General features: G+C 52.2%; 2 protein-coding genes across 2 annotated transcripts in view; one reads left to right on the top strand and one right to left on the bottom strand.

Moving 5' to 3' along the window:
* Positions 1-11,535, top strand: part of GAREM2 (GRB2 associated regulator of MAPK1 subtype 2) — a 29,029-nt gene extending 17,494 nt beyond the window's left edge. Inside the window, exons 3-6 of the mRNA XM_083605061.1 lie at positions 1,033-1,163; positions 2,883-4,091; positions 5,598-5,761; positions 10,086-11,535. Of these exons, the coding sequence (XP_083461187.1) occupies positions 1,033-1,163; positions 2,883-4,091; positions 5,598-5,761; positions 10,086-10,947 (2,366 nt within the window). The 3' untranslated portion in view covers positions 10,948-11,535. The remainder of the gene's footprint in view (positions 1-1,032; positions 1,164-2,882; positions 4,092-5,597; positions 5,762-10,085) is intronic.
* A 3,878-nt stretch (positions 11,536-15,413) lies between these two features.
* HADHA (hydroxyacyl-CoA dehydrogenase trifunctional multienzyme complex subunit alpha) overlaps positions 15,414-21,125 on the bottom strand; it is a 36,311-nt gene continuing 30,599 nt past the window's right edge. The window contains exons 18-20 of the mRNA XM_083605182.1: positions 20,432-20,546; positions 17,861-18,006; positions 15,414-15,913 (exon numbers count right to left, since the gene is read on the bottom strand). Of these exons, the coding sequence (XP_083461308.1) occupies positions 15,768-15,913; positions 17,861-18,006; positions 20,432-20,546 (407 nt within the window). The 3' untranslated portion in view covers positions 15,414-15,767. The remainder of the gene's footprint in view (positions 15,914-17,860; positions 18,007-20,431; positions 20,547-21,125) is intronic.

Raw genomic sequence — 21,125 nt, 5'->3', positions numbered from 1 at the left:
GTTTTGGAGGGACAGGGGGCGGGCAGGTGTGGCGGACTCCTTGGTCCTGAATGGGGCAACTGTGCCCTGAAGGACCAGGTGCGCAGCCGGGGAGTCATTTTGGACTCACAGCTGTCCATGGAGGTGCAGGTCAATTCTGTGTCCAGGGCAGCTGTTTATCAGCTCCATCTGGTACGCAGGATGAGACCCTCCCTGCCCGCCAACTGTCTCACCAGAGTGGTGCATGCTCTGGTTATCTCTTGCTTGGACTACTGCAATGCGCTCTATGTGGGGCTACCTTTGAAGGTGACCCAGAAACTACAACTAATCCAGAATGCGGCAGCCAGACTGGGGACTGGGAGCGGCCGCCGAGACCACATAACACCAGTCTTGAAAGACCTACACTGGCTCCCAGTACATTTCCGAGCACAATTCAAAGTGTTATTGCTGACCTTTAAAGCCCTAAACGGCCTCAGTCCTGTATACCTGAAGGAGCGTCTCCACCTCCATCATTCAGCCCGGACACTGAGGTCCAGCTCCGAGGGTCTTCTGCCGGTTCCCTCGCTACGAGAAGCCAAGTTACAGGGAACCAGGCAGAGGGCCTTCTCGGTGGTGGCACCCGCCTGTGGAACACCCTCCCACCAGATGTCAAAGAGAAAAACAGCCACCAGACTTTTAGAAGACATCTGAAGGCAGCCCTGTTTAGGGAAGATTTTAATGTTTAATAGGTTATTGTATTTTAGTGTTCTGTTGGAAGCTGCCCAGAGTGGCTGGGGAAACCCAGCCAGATGGGCGGGGTATAAATAATAAATTATTATTATTATTATTATCATTATTCCAAGTTCAAGGGCAGGATACTTCTTATCAATGAGGGGACCAGGTTCCCTTTGTCTCAGGCCGAGGAGTCCCCTCCCTTGGGCACTGACCACCGTTGGAGGCAGCGATCTGGGTTTGGGCGTGCCCAGCAAAGCGGGGAGATGCAGACCCCCTGAGCTGAGCCCTGGAGCAGCAGGTCTCCCTTAACCGATCCGGTGTGTGTTTCGCACCCTGCAGGGAAATTCAAGCTGCTTGACCAGGACAGGGATGTCCGGGAGCCTGTGCAGTACTTCAACAGCGTGGAAGAGGTGGCCAGCATCTTCCCGGACAGGGTCTTCGTCATGGAGGCCATCACCTTCAGCGTCAAGGTCAGTGGCGCTTTCAGGGGACCCAGGTGGGGAGATCTCAGCCCAGGGTTCAAGTGCAAAAGGGATGGAGGAGCAGCCATTTCCACATTGTGAGGGAGTCAGGTCTCCCCACCTCGACTTGAAATCCCACCTCTTCGCTGTGGCTTCCTTCTGCTCACCTGGCAAAGAGCTGAGCCGTGTTGGGGATCTTTCCTGCCCCATAATAAGGTGGGGAAAGCGCCGCAAAACCTGAGCTGCTGGATGACAGGATTGTAAAATTGGAAGGGACCCCCGAGGGTCATCTAGTCCAACCCCCTGCAATGCAGCAATTGTAGCTGCAGGATCCTTGACAGATGACCATCCAGCCTCTGCTTCCCACTGTCTAACAGCTCTTACTGTCAGAAGGTTCTTCCTGATGTTTAGTTGGAATCTCCCTTCTTCTAACTTGAAGCCATGGGTTCGAGTCCTGCCCTCCAGAGCAGTAGAAAACAAGCTTGTTCCCTCTTCCACATGACAACCCTTGAGATATTTGAAGATGGCTGTCCTATCTCATCTCAATCTCCTCTTTTCCAAGCTAAACATACCCAGTTCCTTCAACCGTTCCTCATCAGGCTTGGTTTCCAGACCCTTGATCCTCCTCTGCCCCAGTGGCGTAGCGTGGGGGGTGCAGGGGGGGCCGGCCGCACCGGGCGCAACATCTGGGGTTAGGGCAAATCCACGGGTTAGGGGGCGCAAATCCACGGGTTAGGGGGCGCAAATCCACAGGTTAGGGGGCGCAAATTACTTGCCTTGCCCCGGGTGCTGACAACCCACACTACGCCACTGCTCTGCCCACCTTCTGGCTTCTCTTTTTTTTTTTTTTTTAGATAAATATTTATTAGATTTTCCAATTTTATACAAACACAAAAAGAAAAAGAAAAATATTAAAAACAAGTCAATTTCAGTAACAATTTTTCAATAACATGTTTCTTTGACTTCCTCATACCTCCCCTTCTTGTTTTCTAGTTCAATTTGTTAATCCAGCAAATCCTAATCTCTTAACATTCCTTTTAAAATAACACCTTATTTTCCACTCAACTTTTTAAATTTAATGACTTAAACAATTTTAATCCCTATTATCTGGCTTCTCAACATCCTTCTTAAATTTTGGTGCCCAGAACTGGACACAGGATTCCAGACCTGGTCTGACCAAGGCAGAATAGAGTGGGACTATTGTTTCCCTTGATCTGGACACTAGACTTCTGTTAAGGCAGCCTAGAGTAGCATCAGGTTTTTTTGGTTACACTTGTGGTCCACCAAGACCCCTAGATCCTTTTCACATGTGCTACTGGCAAGCAAGGGACGTGGGTGGCACTGTGGGTTAAACCACTGAGCCTAGGGCTTGCCGATCAGAAGGTTGGCGGTTTGAATCTCTGCTCCTGCCAACCTAGCAGTTCCAAAGCACGTCAAAGTGCAAGTAGATAAATAGGTACCGCTCGGGCGGGAAGGTAAACGGCATTTCCGTGCGCTGCTCTGGTTCGCCCGAAGCGGCTTAGTCATGCTGGCCACATGACCCGGAAGCTGTACGCCGGCTCCCTCAGTAAAGTGAGATGAGGGCCGCAACCCCAGAGTTGGCCACAACTGGACCTAATGGTCAGGGGTCCCTTTACCTTTACCTTACTGGCAAGCAAAGTTTTCCCCCATCCTATATTTGTGCCCCTTCTTCTTCCATCTCCTGGCTGACCCTCTTTTTCCTCCCAGGTGGTGTCGGGGGAGTTCAGCGAGGACAGCGAGGTGTACAACTTCACACTGCACGCCGGGGACGAGCTGACGCTCATGGGCCAGGCTGAGATCCTGTGTGCGAAAGCCGCCAAGGAGAAGTCGCGCTTCAACACGTTGCTCCGGAAGCTGGGCAAGGCGGGCGTCGCTGGCGGAGGTGCCGCGGCTGGTGGTGGCGCCAGCAGTGGTGCCGGCGGCGGGGGCAGTCGCCCGCTGAAGGGCAAGATGCCCTGCCTGATCTGCATGAACCACCGCACAAACGAGAGCCTCAGTTTGCCCTTCCAGTGCAAGGGGCGCTTCAGTACCCGCTCCCCGCTGGAGCTTCAGATGCAGGAGGGCGAGCACACCATCCGCAGCATCATCGAGAAGGTGCGGCTGCCCGTCAACGTAACAGTGCCCACACGGCCCCCGCGCAACCCCTACGACCTCCACGCCATCCGCGAGGGCCACTGCTACAAGCTGCTCAGCATCATCTCCAAGACGGTGGTCCTCTGCTGCATCCTGCGCAGGGACGCCGTGGCGCCCTTCCACTTCCTCCTGCTGACGGACATGCCCCGCTTCCTGCTCCCCGAGGGAGCGCTGTGGGGCGGAGGGGACGCCCGCCTGGAGAAGCTCCTCCGCGAGAGCGCCGCCCTCTGCCAGGAGTGCTTCGACCCCAACGAATACTCCAAGGCAGTGCGCGAGGCCAAGGCGGACCTGGCGGAGGAGTGCGCCAGTCCCCGGCGCGTCCGCCTCTGCCTGCAGGGCTATGCCCGCGACGAACTGGCGCACTCCTTCCAGCGCCTCTCGCTCTGCCTCTACAGCACCTCCGGAGGCGCCCGCCAGGACCCCGCCTCCGGGGGGAGGAGCCAGAGGACGCTCCTCCCTTCCCGCCAGGACCACCACGAGGCCCTCTTCCCCGACGCCCCAGACGCCGAGCGGGAATACACAACGCCCGACTGGACCGAGCCGGCCTTCCGGGCTCCGGAACTGCCCTACGAGGAGCTGTGGACCAACCAGAACCGCGGGAGCTACGCGGAGCCCAGCGGGAAGCCGGCCGGCCTGGAGAGTGCCAACCTGGGCCAGAGAGACCTCATCTCCTTCGCCGGCCTCGCCTCGCCGCTGGGGTCCCCGCCGCCGTGCCACCAGGGCCTGCTGGGGGAGGAGCCTGCGGGAGATGCCCCGCCCCCGGTCCCGCCCAAGTCTGAGGCGGTAAGGGATGCCTTGGGCGGCGGGGAAAGGGGGAGCAGGGATGTGGAGGAGCTCGATTAGATCGGTTAGGGGGACACAGGCGCGGGGGGTTTCACGACCCGCAGGGATGTATCTGGAATACAGTGGATGCTCGGGTCGCAAACGTGATCCGTACGGGATGCACGGTTGCAACCCACAGTGTTCGCAACCTGGATGCCGCATCTGCGCACGTGCAGGTCACGATTTGGTGCTTCTGCACATGCGCAAAGCATGATCTTAATGTTTTTTGCGCATGCGCGAGCGCCAAAACCCGGGAGTAACCTGTTGCGGTACTTCCGGGTTCGGCACGGTGTGCAACCTGAAGACGCACAACCTGAAGCGTCTGTAACCCGAGGTATGACTGTACTGCATTCGGAAGGAGTGCCCAGGCGGAATTCGGCAAAATGTCTGGGAAAATCCAGACGTGTGGCAACCCATGCCGGCAGTGTTGTTTTTGCTGATCTCTCTTAAAAACAGCTCAAAAACATCAATATATTATTATTATTATTATTATTATTATTATTATTATTATTATTAGCGATTTTTGTGTCTGGATTTTCACTTTTCAAAGTATGGCAACCCTAAACAAACCAAGAAAGGGGAGCAGTCGAGAAGATCAGGCCGCCTGCTCCGTGTGGTTACAGCGCCTTTTTGAGATTGACTGATTTGCGGTCTGCCTACAAAAGTGTTAGGCTGTAAGATTTTGGGTTGGGGCAGCTCTGGAGTCCCCCCCCCCAGCTGTCCTGCTGAGATTTGCTTATGGCTAGCATTGGGGTTTTTGGCTAGAGAAGGTTCCATACCTGGAGAGTCAAGTTTTAGGATGAAATGACAGATTGCTCAGAATTTGGCTCCCTGCGGAGAAAATGGCCGAGCCCCTTCCCCTGGCTGGCCGGTTCCCTGCCTCCCATCCCTGGCTGCTACTGGTCCAGGATCTTACCAGTTGTGCGGAAAACCCAGAGAGGGATTTTGCTCACCTGCCCTTCAGTTCAGCACGTTAAGACTGGGTTTTTGCAAGGCAGAGATGCCAAACAACCAGAAATCCTCTTGGATTTGGGAGAATTAATCAGGACACAATATGATCGGGTGAAGGGGTGGGTGACCCCTGAGTTTCCCTCCCAAGGCAAATGCAGAGAGGGGCTTTTGGGGGTGAATGACTGGAATGTATTTAATCAGTTCCCACCCAAACTGAGCTCCGACAGTGACAGTAAACCCAGCCGGAGGGTGTGTTTGTGTGGAGACTTGCAGAGTTAAACTGGCCCCATCTGCTAAGCCTCTTCTGCAAATGCCCCTTTCTGCACACCCAGATGCCACTGGCATTCATCTTTTGGGGCATGCCTCTTTCTTAAAGTTGCCCCCCCCATTGGGACTCTTGCTGTGCCCCCATTTAGAGGTGTGTGTTCTGCCCTTCCGATCGCCCTGGTCTTGGCTTCCAGCTGTCTATCACCACTGCAGAAAGCGGATGAATCTCTCTCTCTCCATCTTTTCCAGGTGAGAGAGGAGTGCCGCCTTCTCGTCGCGCCCCCAGTGCCACCCCGGGGTGGCCATGCGCCGGCCGCTTCCAGCCCTCCGGTGCCTCTGCGTTTCCCGAAGCTCCAGGGAGCTGCTTCTCCCAGCTCCAGCCTCTCCTACTACTCTCCTGGACTGCATGATGGGTAAGTTGCTTCCCAAAGGGGGGGCTGAGGACCCTGGGCTTCTCCCCTCCCTCCCAGAGAGCTGGCTGGGGCTTCTCAGTTGAAGCCATGCGAGATCTCCATGCTCCAGAGTGCTCTCATTCTCCATCTTCCTTCGTGTAAGTTTTCGGCACAAAGGAGTGCCTGGTTATGAACCCAACAAGTCTTTGAACCAGCCACCTGCCAGAGGTTATGGACTACAATGCCCATGAGCACCAGCTGACATGGCCAGTGCTCAGGGATGCTGGGAGTTGCAGTGCAAAAAAAAAAAAAGCAAATTCTATTTTTGGCTGAATCAATAGAAGTCTTGTGTCCGTATCAAGGGATGAAATAATCCCACTTTATTCTGCCTTGGTCAGACCCCAACCTGGAATACTGTGTCCAGTTCTGGGCACCACAATTTAAGAAGGATGTTGACAAGCTGGGAGGTGTGCAGAGGAGGGCAACCAAGAGGATCAAGGATCTGGAAACCAAGCCTGATGAGGAGCGGTTGAAGGAGCTGGGTATGTTTAGGCTGGAGAAGAGGATACTGAGAGGAGATTTGAGAGCCATCTTCAAATACTTCCATGTTTTTTTACTCTAAAATAAGGTTCAAAATGGGGGCTCGTCTTATACACGGATAGTATCTCCCCCCTTTTTTTTTAATCGGAGTTCCCAAAAATAGAGGACATCCTATACATGGTGGCGTCTTATAGACAGAAAAATACGGTATCTCAAGGGCTGTCATGTGGAAGAGGGAGCAAGCTTGTATTCTCTTGCTCCAATCTAATGACTACTAGTTACAACGCAGGAGATTTCTGACGGCAAGAGCTTTTCAACACTGGATCAGTCTCCCTTGGGAGGTTGTGGACTCTCCTTCCTTGGAGGTTTGTAAGCAGATGTTGGATGGCCACCTGTCGAATGTTCTTCAGCTGTGGTTCCTGCATTGTAGGGGGCTGGGCTACATGGCCTTCAGGGGTCCCTTTCAACTCTATGATGGGCAGCAGGTTGGTGCTGGCTGCTTTAAATGAAGCACTGAGTCAGGTGTTGGGACTTCATGGGCATGAGGGGAGAGCCACCTGGTCCTGGGTCATCAGGCTGCTGAGGGCATGATCTAGGATTGGTGAAAGCTGACTGCCAGGAAAGCTGCATTTCTGGCTGGTTTTCCTCTTGCTCACCTTATTAAATAATAATAACAATTTTTTATTTATGCACCGCCTTTCCTGGTTCAGAAAACTGGGCTCAGGGTGGCTAACAACAAATTTAAAACACTTAATTGATGCAACAAAAAACCAGCATAAAATACGGTATAAAACATGAACAACAATAAATTCAGAATTCAAGAATCAATTTAGGGGGAAGATCCATCCAATAAACATTAGATGATCACCAGGGCGAGCTGGCTAAATTAGTCCTTGGCACAAAAGCGCCCCCACGTGGCCATGGACTCCTGATAAGTTTCTCTGCCGGAAAGTTGCCACGAAGTTTGCTTCTGGAGGTGCAAAAATCCCGGTGCTAAAAATATTGCTGCAGAGTTTGGAAAGATGCTGGACTTCTCCTGTCTGGATGCTAGAAAATGGTGCTGGCTTTCAAGCTTTGCAAAAAGGGGAAACAGTGACCCTGGAAGAATTCCTAAGACCTTTAGTCCTCTAAGTGAGCCTGTCTATCCTGCCGGGCCTTTAAGACATGGCGTAGCCAGGAATTATTTTGTAGGGGGCGCAGGACTTTTGTTAGCAGAACTGACATGATTGGTCAGTTAGTTAAGTATTTCTATTGTTTTACTTGATGAGGGACACATGCTTTAAGTGTCTCGGTTCTGGGTGCCTGTTAGTTCATAGAATCATAGACTCCTAGAATTGTACCATTGGAAGGATCCCCCAAAGGTCCTCTATTCCAGCCCCCTGAAATGCAGGAATCTCAGCTCAAGCATCCCTGACAGATGGCCCTCCAACCTCTGCTAGAAAACCTCCAAGGAAGGAGAGTCCACAACCTCCCAAGGGAGACCGTTCCGCTATCCAACTGCTCTTACTTTCAGAAAGTTCTTTTTTTAAAAAACATAATTTTAATTGAGTTTTCCCTATTTCATTACACAAATGCATAACTTAAAGCATTGCTCAAACAAAGCACCGACCTCCTTCGCTCCCTCTTTCTGACTTCCAAACATCTTTTACAAATTCTTCGCATTTCTGTCGCCACTTTTTTTACCTTATATCTTCTTTTGACATTCGCCTCCTTATATGTAAGTCAGCTCCTTGTTTTCACATTGAGAAGAAGAAGAAGAGTTTGGATTTGATATCCCGCTTTATCAATACTCTAAGGCGTCTCAAAGAGGCTAACCATCTCCTTTCCCTTCCTGCCCCACAACAAGCACTCTGTGGGGTGAGTGGGGTTGAGAGACTTCAGAGAAGTGGGACTGGCCCAAGGTCACCCAGCAGCTGCATGTGGAGGAGCGGGGAAGCAAACCCGGTTCACCAGATTACGAGTCTATCACTCTTAACCACTACACCACACTGGCTCTCACCAAACATTTCAACTCAAACCTACAAACGTTTTCAAATGTTAACAGTTTTCTTTCATATAAAATATAAATTTGCTCCAGTCCTTTTGAAACAGTTCGTCAGCTGATTCCGGATCTTCCCCGTCAGCTTTGCCATCTCCGCATATTCTACCATCTTTATCTGCCAATCTTCCAGTGTAGGAAGTTCCTGCTGCTTCCATTTCTGGGCCAGGGGTATTCTTGCAGCCGTTGTGGCGTACATAAACAAATTTACATCTTTTCTCTGCATTTCCTCTCCGATTAACCCTAACAAAAATGCCTCTGGTTTTTTATTAAAATTATACTTAAATACCTTTTTCAGTTCATTATATATAAAATCCCAGAAGGCTTTCACCTTCGTACAACTCCACCACATATGGAGGAAATTCCCCCCCTTCTCCTTGCATTTCCAAAACTTTATCTTAATTCCTATACATTTTGGCAAGTTTACTCGGTGTAACGTACCAATGATACATCATCTTCATTAAGTTCTCTTTCTTTAAGTGCCACACGGAAAGTTCATGTGCTTCCAGGTCCCAAGTAATTATGGGGGAAAACACTGGAGGCAAGTGTCTGGAGGCGGTTGGAGGATGGATGGTGGCTAACAGATTGAGGTTGAATCCTGACAAGGCAGAAGTACTGTTTTTGGGGGGACAGGGGGTGGGCAGGTGAGGAGGACTCCCTGGTCCTGAACGGGGTAACTGTGCCCCTGAAGGACCAGGTGCGCAGCCTGGGAGTCATTTTGGACTCACAGCTGTCCATGGAGGCGCAGGTCAATTCTGTGTCCAGGGCGACTGTCTCCCAGCTCCATCTGGTACACAGGATGAGACCCTTCCTGCCCGTGGACTGTCTCACCAAAGTGGTGCATGCTCTGGTTATCTCTCACTTGGACTACTGCAATGTGCTCTATGTGGGGCTACCTTTGAAGGTGACCCAGAAACTACAACTAATCCAGAATGCGGCAGCTAGACTGGTGACTGGGAGCAGCCGCCGAGACCACATAACACCGGTCTTGAAAGAGCTACATTGGCTCCCAGTACGTTTCCGAGCACAATTCAAAGTGTTGATGCTGACCTTGAAAGCCCTAAATGGCCTCGGTCCAGTAGACTTGAAGGAGCGCCTCCACCCCCATTGTTCTGCCCGGACACCGGGGTCCAGCTCCGAGGGCCTTTTGGCGGTTCCCTCATTGGGAGAAGCCAAGTTACAGGGAACCAGGCAGAGGGCCTTCTTGGTGGTGGCACCCGCCCTATGGAACGCCCTCCCACCAGATGTCAAAGAGAAAAATAACTACCAAACTTTTAGAAGACATCTGAAGGCAGACCTGTTTAAGGAAGCATTTAATGTTTAATAGGTTATTGTATTTTAGTGTTTTGTTGGAAGCCGCCCAGAGTGGCTGGGGAAACCCAGCCAGATGGGTGGGGTATAAATAATAATAAATAATAATAATAATAATAATAATAATAATAATAATAATAATAATTATTATTATTATTATTATTATTATTATTATTATTAGAACAAGTCTTGTGGCTTCCTGTGCCTTCTGCAAGGGAACTCCTGACTGGCTATCTTTTTGGAGTGAGTGTGTAAAGGCAATCTAGAACACTGGCATAGCGTGGGGGTTGCCGGGGGGGCTCTGGGTGCAGAATCATGGGGGTTTGTGTGTGTGCAAACCAGGCACCCTCTGACCCCTGCAGAGATCCCTTTGCCCTGCCTGTCTCCTGGAGGCTTGGTGTCCGTGAGTTTGCTCCGCCTCTGACTTCTGCACTCCCTTCTCCTCTCCTCTTCCAGGTCAAGGCCGCAGAGTGGCAGCTGCTCCCCGTCTCCCGACTCCTACTCCCTGTACTGCTACCCCTGCACCTGGGGAGACTGCAAAGCAGGCGAGTCCTCCGGCCGGCCGCTGGCCAGCCCCCCGGCCCAGCCTCAAGCCCAGGGCTCCTCGTGGTCGGATCCGTGGCCGTACAGCGACCTGAGCGTGGCCACCGGGAGGCCCACCCCGCTGCTGGCGGGCAGTGACGCCAGCGCCCTCAAGAGCTACCGCAGCTGCCCTCGCCTGAAGCCTCCCCAGACGCCTCAGAAACGCTTTGCCCCCTTTGGGGCGCTCAACCCTTTCTCCAACCCGGCCTCCTCCGAGTGGCTGGAGCCCCTTGAGTGGCAGAAGACCTCTTCCTCCGAGACCTTTGACCCCTTCGAGGGCACCGCTGCTTCCTCCTCCTCCTCCCCGGAGGGCGAGCCGCGCTACAGCCCCGTGCCTCCGCCACGCCCTGCCAAGCAGGCCTTCGAGTCCCCCGAGCACGTCGCCCTCCGGACGCCCCTGCCGCCCTCCGTCACCCGTGGCGCGGAGTTGGGCGCCGCCACCCGCCTCTATCTGGCCCCGGGGGTCATCGAGGTGCCCCCCGCCCGGCTCAGCGGGGACGGCTCTCCCTGGCAGCCTCCGGCCGACCTGTCCACCCTGTCTCTGGAAGAGGTCTCCCGCTGCCTGCGTTTCATTGGGCTCTCAGAGGACGTGGTGAGCTTCTTTGCGCGGGAGCGCATTGATGGCAGCATCTTCGTGCAGCTGACCGAGGAGATCCTGAGCGAGGACTTCCGCCTCACCAAACTCCAGGTCAAGAAGATCATGCAGTTCATCAAGGGCTGGCGCCCCAAGATCTAGAACCGGGTGGGGTGGGAGGAGGAGCCTGGGACGGCCGCAGGGGCTGGACCTGCAGGCGAAGGGGGTCGCTTTGCCTGGCAATGTGGGGAGAGGCCTCTGGATCTGTCGCAAGAGGGCAGTGGCGCTGGGGCACTTTGCGAGCAGGTCTCCCCCACCCCCAAGAGCGCTGGTGGGCAGAGAGTAGCAAGGGCATGAACGGAGGGAGGGCTGGATGGGTGAGCCTGAAGCATAAACCCAGTGGAAAAGGAAGGAGCCAGGAGGTTATCAGTGGAACTCACTGCTGCAGGATGGCTTTCAAAGAGGATTAGACAAATCCAGGGAGGAGAAGACAATCGATGTGAGGGCCCTGCCTTGACCCCATGCTTAAGAGGCAGCAATGCTTCCGAGTTGCTGGGAGCCACAGGAGGCGAGAGGGCTCGTGTTTGAATCCTGCGTGTGGGGTTCCCATGAGGGCATCTGGCTGGCCACTGGGAGAACAGGTTGCTGGACTGGCTGGGCCATCGGCCTGATCCGGCAGGCTCTTCTGTTGATGACGAAGGGTCTGAAGGAGACCTACAAGTGTTTGGGGGGACTCTGCCTGCCCTGGCCCAGCGCATGTGGTGTCCAGTTGTCCAGTGCAGAGGAAAAGAAAGCAGTGCAAAAGTGGACTGGGAGGAGAGTCGTGATGCGACCCCCATTTCTCACCCACCTTCATTTGGACCAAGGGAAGCCCCTCTGAACTGCACAGCGCCCATTTTTATTCCAGCAAACAGGCCACTCTTAGATCTGTCTCATTGCTGTGGGGCCGCCAGTTTGAAAGATGAGGCAGACAGGGGCCAGGGAGCTTTTCTGCGCATGGGAAACAGAGGCAGCCGGCGACTGTGGTGCTGGCCCCCTCCCTGGGTGAGGGGTCTTGATCAGGGAGGTGTGGGAGGCAGTGCTTTAGGTCTACAGTGCGAGGGGCCTGCCCCCCAGCATCCGCTGCCCCACGGAGCCAGAGCCTCTCCACCCCAGCTGGTATAGTGGTGGGAGCGTCTTGTGGTTTGTCTGGGGCCCCTGTCATTATTACTTACGAAATTAGTACACCACCCTTCAGCAAGAGATCACAGGGCAGTATACAGCCTAGAACACTAAATACGTAATAGTAAAAAAATGAGCAATGCCTTCCCACAACTGAAAAGGCCATAGATTTAACAGGCCTGGGAGAAGAGGAATGTTTTTGCCTGGCATCTAAAGGTCTGGAGTGAAAGCGCCAGGCGAGCTTCCCTGGGGAGAGCAGTCCTGATGGGGAGCCACTGCAGAAAAGGCCCCGTTCCTGTGTTGCTGCTCTCCGGACAGTTCTAGTGGAGGAACACAAAGAAGGGCCTCAGAGGATGATCGCTTTTTCCTATAGCCTTTTCTGAGTATTCCATTTTGGAATATACTCAAGGTGAGCACTTACCTGCCTGAATGCAATGTATGGGGGAATCTCGTTGCCTATGGAACGGCAGCATGCTTAGAAAGTTCCTCTGTCTTGATGAAAGAGGTGCCTTTGTTTGACATTTGATGGGGGATTCAGCAAAACCTGCCCTCGTGGATTTGGCTGCATTGCACAGAACACCGAAGCTGCCCCTCTCGTGCCTTCACCACACAGACACTGCCCCCCCACCTTTTAAAGCATGTCTCCACTGCTGTGAAGTCTAGAAGCTTAAAGGAAGTATGAGTGGCAAATTCTCAGCTACAAACCCTACACTTGGGCAGTGCGACCACAGATGCATGCAGTTCAAGAATTCCTCAGCAACTCCTTCATTTGCCCACGGAGAGGTTTGGGGGTATTTGCTACCTATGTCAATTTATTTTCTCCTATACCAAGAAAAAAGCACACCAAGAACTCTGGCCAGTATAAGTTTCAGTAGCGGAAGTGGTCCCTACTCGCAAATCAAACGTAGAAAATAACATACGAATTCTTTTCCTGCTTGGCAGGGGGTTGGACTCGATGGCCCTTGTGGTCTCTTCCAACTCTGATTCTATGATTCTTCAAACTTACACGACCCCTTAAAAATTAGGTAAGGAACCAAATGTTGTATAATACTGTTTTATGACTGTTTTATAATTCATGATAATTTAGAATTGAAATGTACTTTCATGTAATGTCTGAGACTTCCAGCTGATGAAGGTGAATACATCGAAACAGGGCCTTGTCCTGGTTTCTGATCCATAATTGACTTCTGCTCAGTGACTGAAACCAAGACCTTCACGTTGAATCTATGGACTAGCATGAACTTATCTCTACTCATAAACTCTTCTCTCTAATTCTGTAACGAATTATTGTTTTATACATATGAGTTTGAGTTTGTAATTGAGTTTGTAATCCTTGTCAGAATACATACATTTGAACGGATTAGTTTTTGTTACAACTGACTATTGACTTGAGTAGCGACCACTCCCACTACCGAAACTTACACTGGCCAGAGTTCTTGGTGTGCTTTCTTTCTTGGTATATTTAATAACAAGAACTCCAGCTTATTTAACGTTAATTTATTTGCTCCTGCCACGAGGCGGCCAGAGTCCAGCACGCCCCTCCCTGGGAAGGGGGCAGCTCACTAACGGCACTTTAGCACAACCTGTGTGTTTTCATCCCCAGCCCCTCTGTGAGCTGGTATCTTTCACTAATCCGGCCCTGCGGTTCAACTCTGCTGCCTCCCAGCAGACACACTCATCAACATTACTCCCCCAAGAGTGCCGCGACTTATTCCCGTAACTTTTTAGCAGAGGACGGCGACTTCGGGGTTCCAGCCTGGAGACCTGCAGAACGCTCGTCTTCGTTTCGACTTTAGCCACTGCCGTAGTCAAATAAATCAGTTTATTTAAAAAACGAAGTCGTGCCCAGGATGTGGTTGTTTAATCAGATTGCTTTAGAATACCGGGTGCGGCACCAGCTATATTTGCAAGGGTTGGGGTGTGTGTGAAGGAGAAATGGGGCCTGGCAGTGGGGCGGCCCAGGTATAGTCCCTGCCACGGGCATAGTGTGGGGGGTTGTCAGGGGGGCTGCACAATTTTTGAGGGGGCGCAAACCAGGTGCCAAGGCAGTACGGCTCCTCTCCATCCACGAAGGGCCATGTCGGGTGGCCAGTCTCCCCCATGAAGGTGGGCAGTCGGCTCAGCACGTCGTCGTCCCCCTTGCTCTGGTAGGAATGGCTTCGCCCTGGCACCATTGGCAGTGGGCACCGGGCTGGAGCCTCCCTGGTACATGTGTGATCCCCCTGCCTGTCCTGGGGCGCTGGCAATCAACGCTACGCCACTGGTCCCCACTGGCAGGATCTGCATCGGATGTGGGGGGCAGAGACCTCCTGGGGAGCTGCTGGAAAGGGGAGACCACAGTGCAAAGCTGAACAGAGCAGGGGGAGAGCGTTGATAGAGGCGGCGCCTCAGACACATATCCTGATGGCAAAGGCTCCTGAATTCACCCCTGGCCATTTAAGCCTTGGCAGCTGGAGATCTGCAGGAGTCCAAAGACAGCTGGAGGCTGGCAGAAGTGGATGGGGCCCCATAGCGGTGGGAAAACAGGACGCAGCTGCCTGGCCAGCGTGGTGACCCTAGGTGGTGAGGAGCCCTATGAGCTGGGTAAGGAGCCACAGCAACCATTTTGCCATAGCCCCCCCAATTGCCGTTATGATGTGTTGCAGCCAAGCAAGGGCGGGCGGTCAAGGGAGAAAGGGCAGCCATCCGCCCCCTCCCCACAAGAGCACAGCGCAATTCGCACTTGGATAGGCTATGTCTACCCCCGTGGTTCCCAGGTACTGCAGACCTCCTGTTTTTCAAAAGCCAAGCCCCTGCTTTTGAAAATCTTGATATATCTATGGCAGTTTTTGTTATGTGAATGGCGCCATGGACCCCCTGGGAGGGTTATGCAGACCCTTTGGGGAACCCCTGGCGCTCCCCACTGAAGACGGTGTTCCTGCAGGGCAGGGGGTTGGCCTAGATGACACTCTGGGTCATCCCCTCCCCCCAATTCCAGGAACGCTCACCAAATCAAAGCACTCTGGACTACAGGTGAAACTCGAAAAATTAGAATATCGTGGAAAAGTTCCCTTATTTCCGTAATCCAACTTGAAAGGTGAAACTAATATATGAGATAGACTTGTGACATGCCAAGCGAGATATGCCAAGCCTTGATTTGTTATCATTGTGATGATCATGGTGTACAGTTTATGAAAACCCCAAATTAACAATCTCAGAAAATTAGAATATTCAAGGAAATCAGCAAAACAAGGATTGCAAATCGAGCAAGATTGGGCCTCTGAGAAGTCAAAGCAGATCTCACTTTGCATGTCATGAGTCGATCTCATATATTAGTTTCACCTTTGAAGTTGAATTACTGAAATAAATGAACTTTTCCATGATATTCTAATTTTTCGAGTTTCTCCTGTATGCTGATGGGACTTCTCTGCAGCTCCCGTTTAGAGGTGAAAATTCAGGCACAAATAAATGACCAGAGCTCACCCACAGAACAAGACACTGGGGTTTTATTGTTAGGGGTTCTTTGGGTGTGGGTCACGACCGCAGGCCAGTCCTGGGCCCAGAATCAGCTGCCGGTGGCCCGAGACCCAAGGCCAGTGGCAGGCTTGGCGGGGCGCCAGGATGAGGCCGGGCAGAGAAGACCCTTGATTAATCGAAGGCTGACCTTCGGCCTGACGAGGGGGTCAGAGCCGGGGTTGGGGAGACAGTGCCTGCACGGCTAAGGCACTTGGAGGGTGAAGACCCACAACCCCCTGAGCTACAGGCGGGAGACTCTCCTGCAGGCCTCCTGCCTCCCCCCGCCTTTCCCGGGGGTCGGACGGACGGTGGCGCCAGAGGCACCTTCACTTGTGGAACTTCTTGCCGGAGTCCTTGGCATGGTCCAGCAGCAATTGGCAGGGAGTGAACTGGCTCCCGTAGACGTCCTCATACTTCCTCATGCGGTCCACCAGCCGCTGGGCCCCGTAGTAGTCTGCGTACCGGAAGGGACCTGCCGTGAAAGATTGGGGGGGGGGTTAATAGTCATAGGGGGAGGCGAGCTCTTACTTTATTATATCTGTATTTCAAGTTCGATTTGGCAAACCTCCCCTGGAAAGACTAATGTTTGGTGCAACCTGTTTGAGAAAATTAATGAGCAAACGCCTAGATTCTATTTCATCGGAACTGAGAAAAGATGGCGTCTGCCACCCGAGAAGGACTTTTGGATGGATTCGGCATAAATACCAGCATGTGAGGACATACTGCAAATAAAATACCAGCTGCGAAAAATAAAAAAATAAAAAGAAAAAAGGGAGAGTCATACAAAGTTCACACAGAAGCATATTATTGCTCATTTCAGTTCGCCTGTGGAAACAACTCAGAGGCTATGAAAGAAGAAGAATAATAACAAGAAGGTTTAAAGAAGGGACTAGTGGACACTCAAAGCAGAAATATGAGATGATTGGACCCCACTGAACTTGAAGCATGGGAACCCCCAACAAAAAATTTATAATTTCGCAAAATATTTGGACTTTATGATATGTATTTGTACAATTTGGAATATTCAATGTGATTTGATTGGATTGTTAAAATGGAAAACTTAATAAAAATTATTATTAAAGAAAGATTGGGGGGGTTGAGCAAGGTCTCCTGTGCAAGTGGGGACCCCCGCCACCCGCAGAGGGCTCTCCCCAGAACTGCAAATGTCCTCGCAGAGCCAATGGCTGCAAGGTGCAAGACCTCCTCTCCCATAGGGGAACAGGGGAAGGGGGGCAGGAGAGACTTCCCATCTTGGTCACTGGAACCACGGGGCAACTAGACCGCCCGCCCGCCCCCGTCTCTCCCCAGGGATCAAGGCATTTCCATGTGGCTGCTTCAAAAATCCTTCATGCCAGCAAAAAGGACTTATCAGGCAGCTGCCCTTTTTGGGAGACCCGTTTAGGGAAGCTTTTAATGTTTGATCTTTTACTAACTTTTTAATATTCTGTTTTTTGAATTCTGGTGCTGGAGGAGACTCTTGAGAGTCCCATGGACTGCAAGGAGATCAAACCTCTCCATTCCGAAGGAAATCAGCCCTGAGTGCTCACTGGAAGGACAGATCCTGAAGCTGAGGCTCCAAGACTTTGGCCACCTCATGAGAAGAGAAGACTCCCTGGAAAAGACCCTGATGTTGGGAAAGATGGAGGGCACAAGGAGAAGGGGACGACAGAGGACGGGATGGTGGGACAGTGTTCTCAAAGCTACCAGCATGAGTTTGACCAAACTGCGGGAGGCAGTGGAAGACAGGAGTGCCTGGCGTGCTCTGGTCCAGGGGGTCACGAAGAGTCGGACATGACTAAACAACAACAATATTCTGTTGGGAGCCATGCCCAGAGTGGCTGGGGAAACCCAGCCAGATGGATGGGCTATAAATAAATTATTATTATTATTGGGAGTGGGCAGAAGGCAACCTCTGCAGCCGACCCCAAGCTAGCAACTGAGATAAGGCAAGCCTGTTAGCGCCACGGCTGCTGCTCTCAGGCCCAGGTCAAAGATATAACGGCTCATTTTCACAGTGCAGAGTTAACCTATGGAACTCCTTTCCACAGGAGGCAGTGGTGACCACCAACCTGGATGGCTTTAAAAGAGGATTGGATAAGTTCGAGGAGGAAGAAAGGGCTATCGATGGCCACTAGCCCGGAAGGCCGTTTTGCCTCCAAGATCAGAGCCAGCAATACATCTTAATCCCAGCTGCATTCTTGAACTGAAATCCTCCTTGCTGCCTTCCCAGAATGCGTACCTGCTCAGCCACTGTGAGAACAGGATGAGGGACCAAATGGGCAGTTGCCCTGACCCAGCAGGCTCTTCTTAAGTCAGCAAGTTTTCCTCTGAATGGCAGGCAGCCTAGCTGAGGACGAGGGAGCTATGGCTGAAGATACACATTTAGAAGAAGCACGAATGTGAACCTGGACCTTCTTACCTCCCAGGCAGGGGGGGAAGCCCAGCCCGAACACAGCCCCGATGTCCCCCTCCACGGGGTTGCTGAGGATGCCCTCTTGCAGGGTCAGGACCGCCTCGTTCACAAACCTAGACACCAGGCGCATCTGAATGTCTTCCTCCGAGGAGCTGGAGAGGGCGAGGGAGAGCAGAGACAGCCGTCAGCCGGGGAGGGGGGGGTGGGGAGCCAGGCAGAAGGTCCCCAGGAGGCAGGTGTCAGTGTTTGAAAAAGAAAAGGTTCTGACCTCCTTTTTACTCCTCTGCCTAGTTCTCAGACCTTAGTTGGCACAAAAGAGTCCTTGAGAAAGAGTATTCTTGCAAAATATTGCTGCTTTTATTCTTGCGTCTCCACCCCCATCGTTCTGCCCGGACACTGAGGTCCAGCTCCGAGGGCCTTCTGGTGGTTCCCTCATTGCGAGAAGCCAAGTTACAGGGAACCAGGCAGAGCGCCTTCTTGGTGGTGGCACCCGCCCTGTGGAACGCCCTCCCACCGGATGTCAAAGAGAAAAATAACTACCAAACCTTTAAAAGACATCTGAAGGCAGCCCTGTTTAGGGAACCTTTTAATGTTTAATAGGTTATTGTATTTTAGTGTTCTGTTGGAAGCCGCCCAGAGTGGCTGGGGAAACCCAGCCAGATGGGCCGCATGTAAGTAAGTAAGTAAGTAAATAAATAAATAATAATAATAATTATTATTATTAAAAAGTCTCCAACACGACCGACAGCTTTTACACACACCAAACACAACCAGCTTTCTACCATCCAACCAACCCAACCCAAGCCTAACACTGACCACTCTATATATACAGCATCTCCAGCTCAGGGAGCAGCGGAGGGCAAAGGCCACTGGGGAAGTCGTGCAGCAGAGTGGCTGGGTCAGCCAGGATTTCGAAGAGGGATGCTGAGGATCATCTAGTCCGACCCCCGGCAATGCAGGAATAAATTTCCAACTCCTGGTGGTTTAAACAAGGACAACCAAAGAGCTCTCCTCTCCCACCCCCAAATTTGTTTCCCAAAATGAAGGGTGGGGACCAGGAATGAATTTGTGTGTGAGAGGGCTGTCAGATGGTCCTGGAAACTAAGAACCTGGGCTGAACACACATTCAAGTGCTGCTCTAGTCCTGAACCCCCATACTGAATCCTACCCACTTTTGCACCTGGGTCCAGTTAGCAAACTCCAGGGAGGTAGAAGAAGAAGAGGTTGGATTTGATATCCCGCTTTATCACAACCCGAAGGAGTCTCAAAGCGGCTAACATTCTCCTTTCCCTTCCTCCCCCACAACAAACACTCTGTGAGGTGAGTGGGGCTGAGAGACTTCACAGAAGTATGACTAGCCGAAGGTCACCCAGCAGCTGCATGTAGAGGAGCGGAGACGCAAACCTGGTTCATCAGATTACGAGTCTACTGCTCTTAACCACTACACCACACTGGCTCTAATCATTTAATCACACTCTAATGGTGACATCCATGTGCAGTGCAATCGCATCTCAGGGAGCGGTTCGGTCGCAAGGGTTTTGCACAGACACGGAAAAAGTGCGTAACTGGATGCTCAGAACTGCCCTGTGGCTCGTGGGTGAGATGGAGAGCACTCCCGGATCTCAAGCCTTGAGCAAGCCTTGCCCATTAAGTAAAGCAGGCAGCTTAAAAGTTCTGTTTTGCACCAGGTAACCCCGAGGGGACCTGGCGCGAAGAAAGCTCCCAAGCTCTCAACCTTGCCTGGATTTAGAATCATAGAATCATAGAGTTGGAAGAGACCACAAGGGCCATCGGGTCCAACTTGCACAGTCCCAACCAGTCTGCCTCTGACCATGTATGGCTGAAATCCTAACTGTCCCCCTAACCCTAATTGTCAAACACACATGAAGATGCAATTGCACCGTCCTGCTTTCTTCTAAGAAAGAAATCTCCAAGAGATTTAGCACCAAGTAAGTATATATGCGCAGCTGGTGCTGTGGGTTAAACCACAGAGCCTAGGGCTTGCCGATCAGATGGTCGGCAGTCCGAATCCCCGTGACGGGGTGAGCTCCCGTTGCTCGGTCCCTGCTCCTGCCAACCTAGCAGTTCGAAAGCACGTCAAAGTGCAAGTAGATAAATAGGTACCACTCCGGCGGGAAGGTAACTGGCATTTCCATGCGCTGCTCTGGTTTGCCAGAAGCGGCTTAGTCATGCTGGCCACATGACCGGAAGCTGTCTGCGGACAAACGCCGGCTCCCTCGGCCAATAAAGCGAGATGAGCGCCGCAACCCCCGAGTCGGCCACGACTGGACCTAATGATCAGGGGTCCCTTTACCTTTAAATATATATGTCTGGAAGACCTCCGATAGGACAGGACGGGACTGGGAGAGGTTCCTTCGCAACCCAACAGTTTGGAGAGCTGCTGCCAGCCAGAGTGGACAGAACTAGCCAAGGTAGACCGCTGCCCCAACTCAGAATTAAGCCAGCTGCACCTGTTGGTTTGCAGTTGAGGAACTAGGGCAGACCAGCATCCTGGGCCTTCATTCCGGAGCTCTGGCCTCTGCCTCACTCACTCAGGCCTTCATTTTTTGAACTTACACTTCTGGCTTGGCGGCCACTTTGAACCTCTCCAAGATTTCGTCCATGCCGGTGTTGACGTTCCGGTTCTTTACGCCTTCCTGGTAAAGGTAGAAGCCCTTGCCGGCTTTGCGGCCTGCGAAAGAAGTTGCACAGAGGTGTAAAGGGGTGGGGAGAGGTGGGGGGCTTTCTGCTCCAGAAGGGACAGAAGTGAAACAGCTCAGGGCCGCAAAACCTCAAGGACTTCCTCTCCCCTTATGAACCTACTGGGACCCTGAGATCATCTTCTGAGGCCCTCCTTCGTGTGCCTCCTCCTCGAGAGGTCTGGAGGGTGGCAACACGAGAGCAGGGCCTTCTCTGCAGTGGTTCCCCATCTGTGGAATGCTCTCCCCAGGGAAGTTCGCCTGGCGCCTTCATTATACACCTTTGGGTGCCAGGCAAAAACGTTCCTTTTTAACCAGGCCTTTGCTTAATTAATCAATATCCTATACCCTTTAAAAGGCGGCTTTTGGGCGTGTATTGGATTATTTTTATTTTTGATGTTATATATATGTGGTTTTTATTGTGAACTGCCTCAAGACCTCTGGGTATGGGGCGGTATATCAATTCAATGAATGAATGAATGACTGAATGAAGAAGTGTGTGGCAGAGGAAGGAGGAGGCGAGAGCCTGGGGACCTCTTCCCACAGCCATTGATTCCAGGCTTGTTTGCAGA

Source organism: Podarcis filfolensis (assembly GCF_964270895.1).
Source record: "Podarcis filfolensis genome assembly, chromosome: 3".
Taxonomy (NCBI): domain Eukaryota; kingdom Metazoa; phylum Chordata; class Lepidosauria; order Squamata; family Lacertidae; genus Podarcis; species Podarcis filfolensis.
Note: the sequence above shows the minus strand (reverse complement) of the source record. Positions and strands in the feature narration are given on the sequence as shown.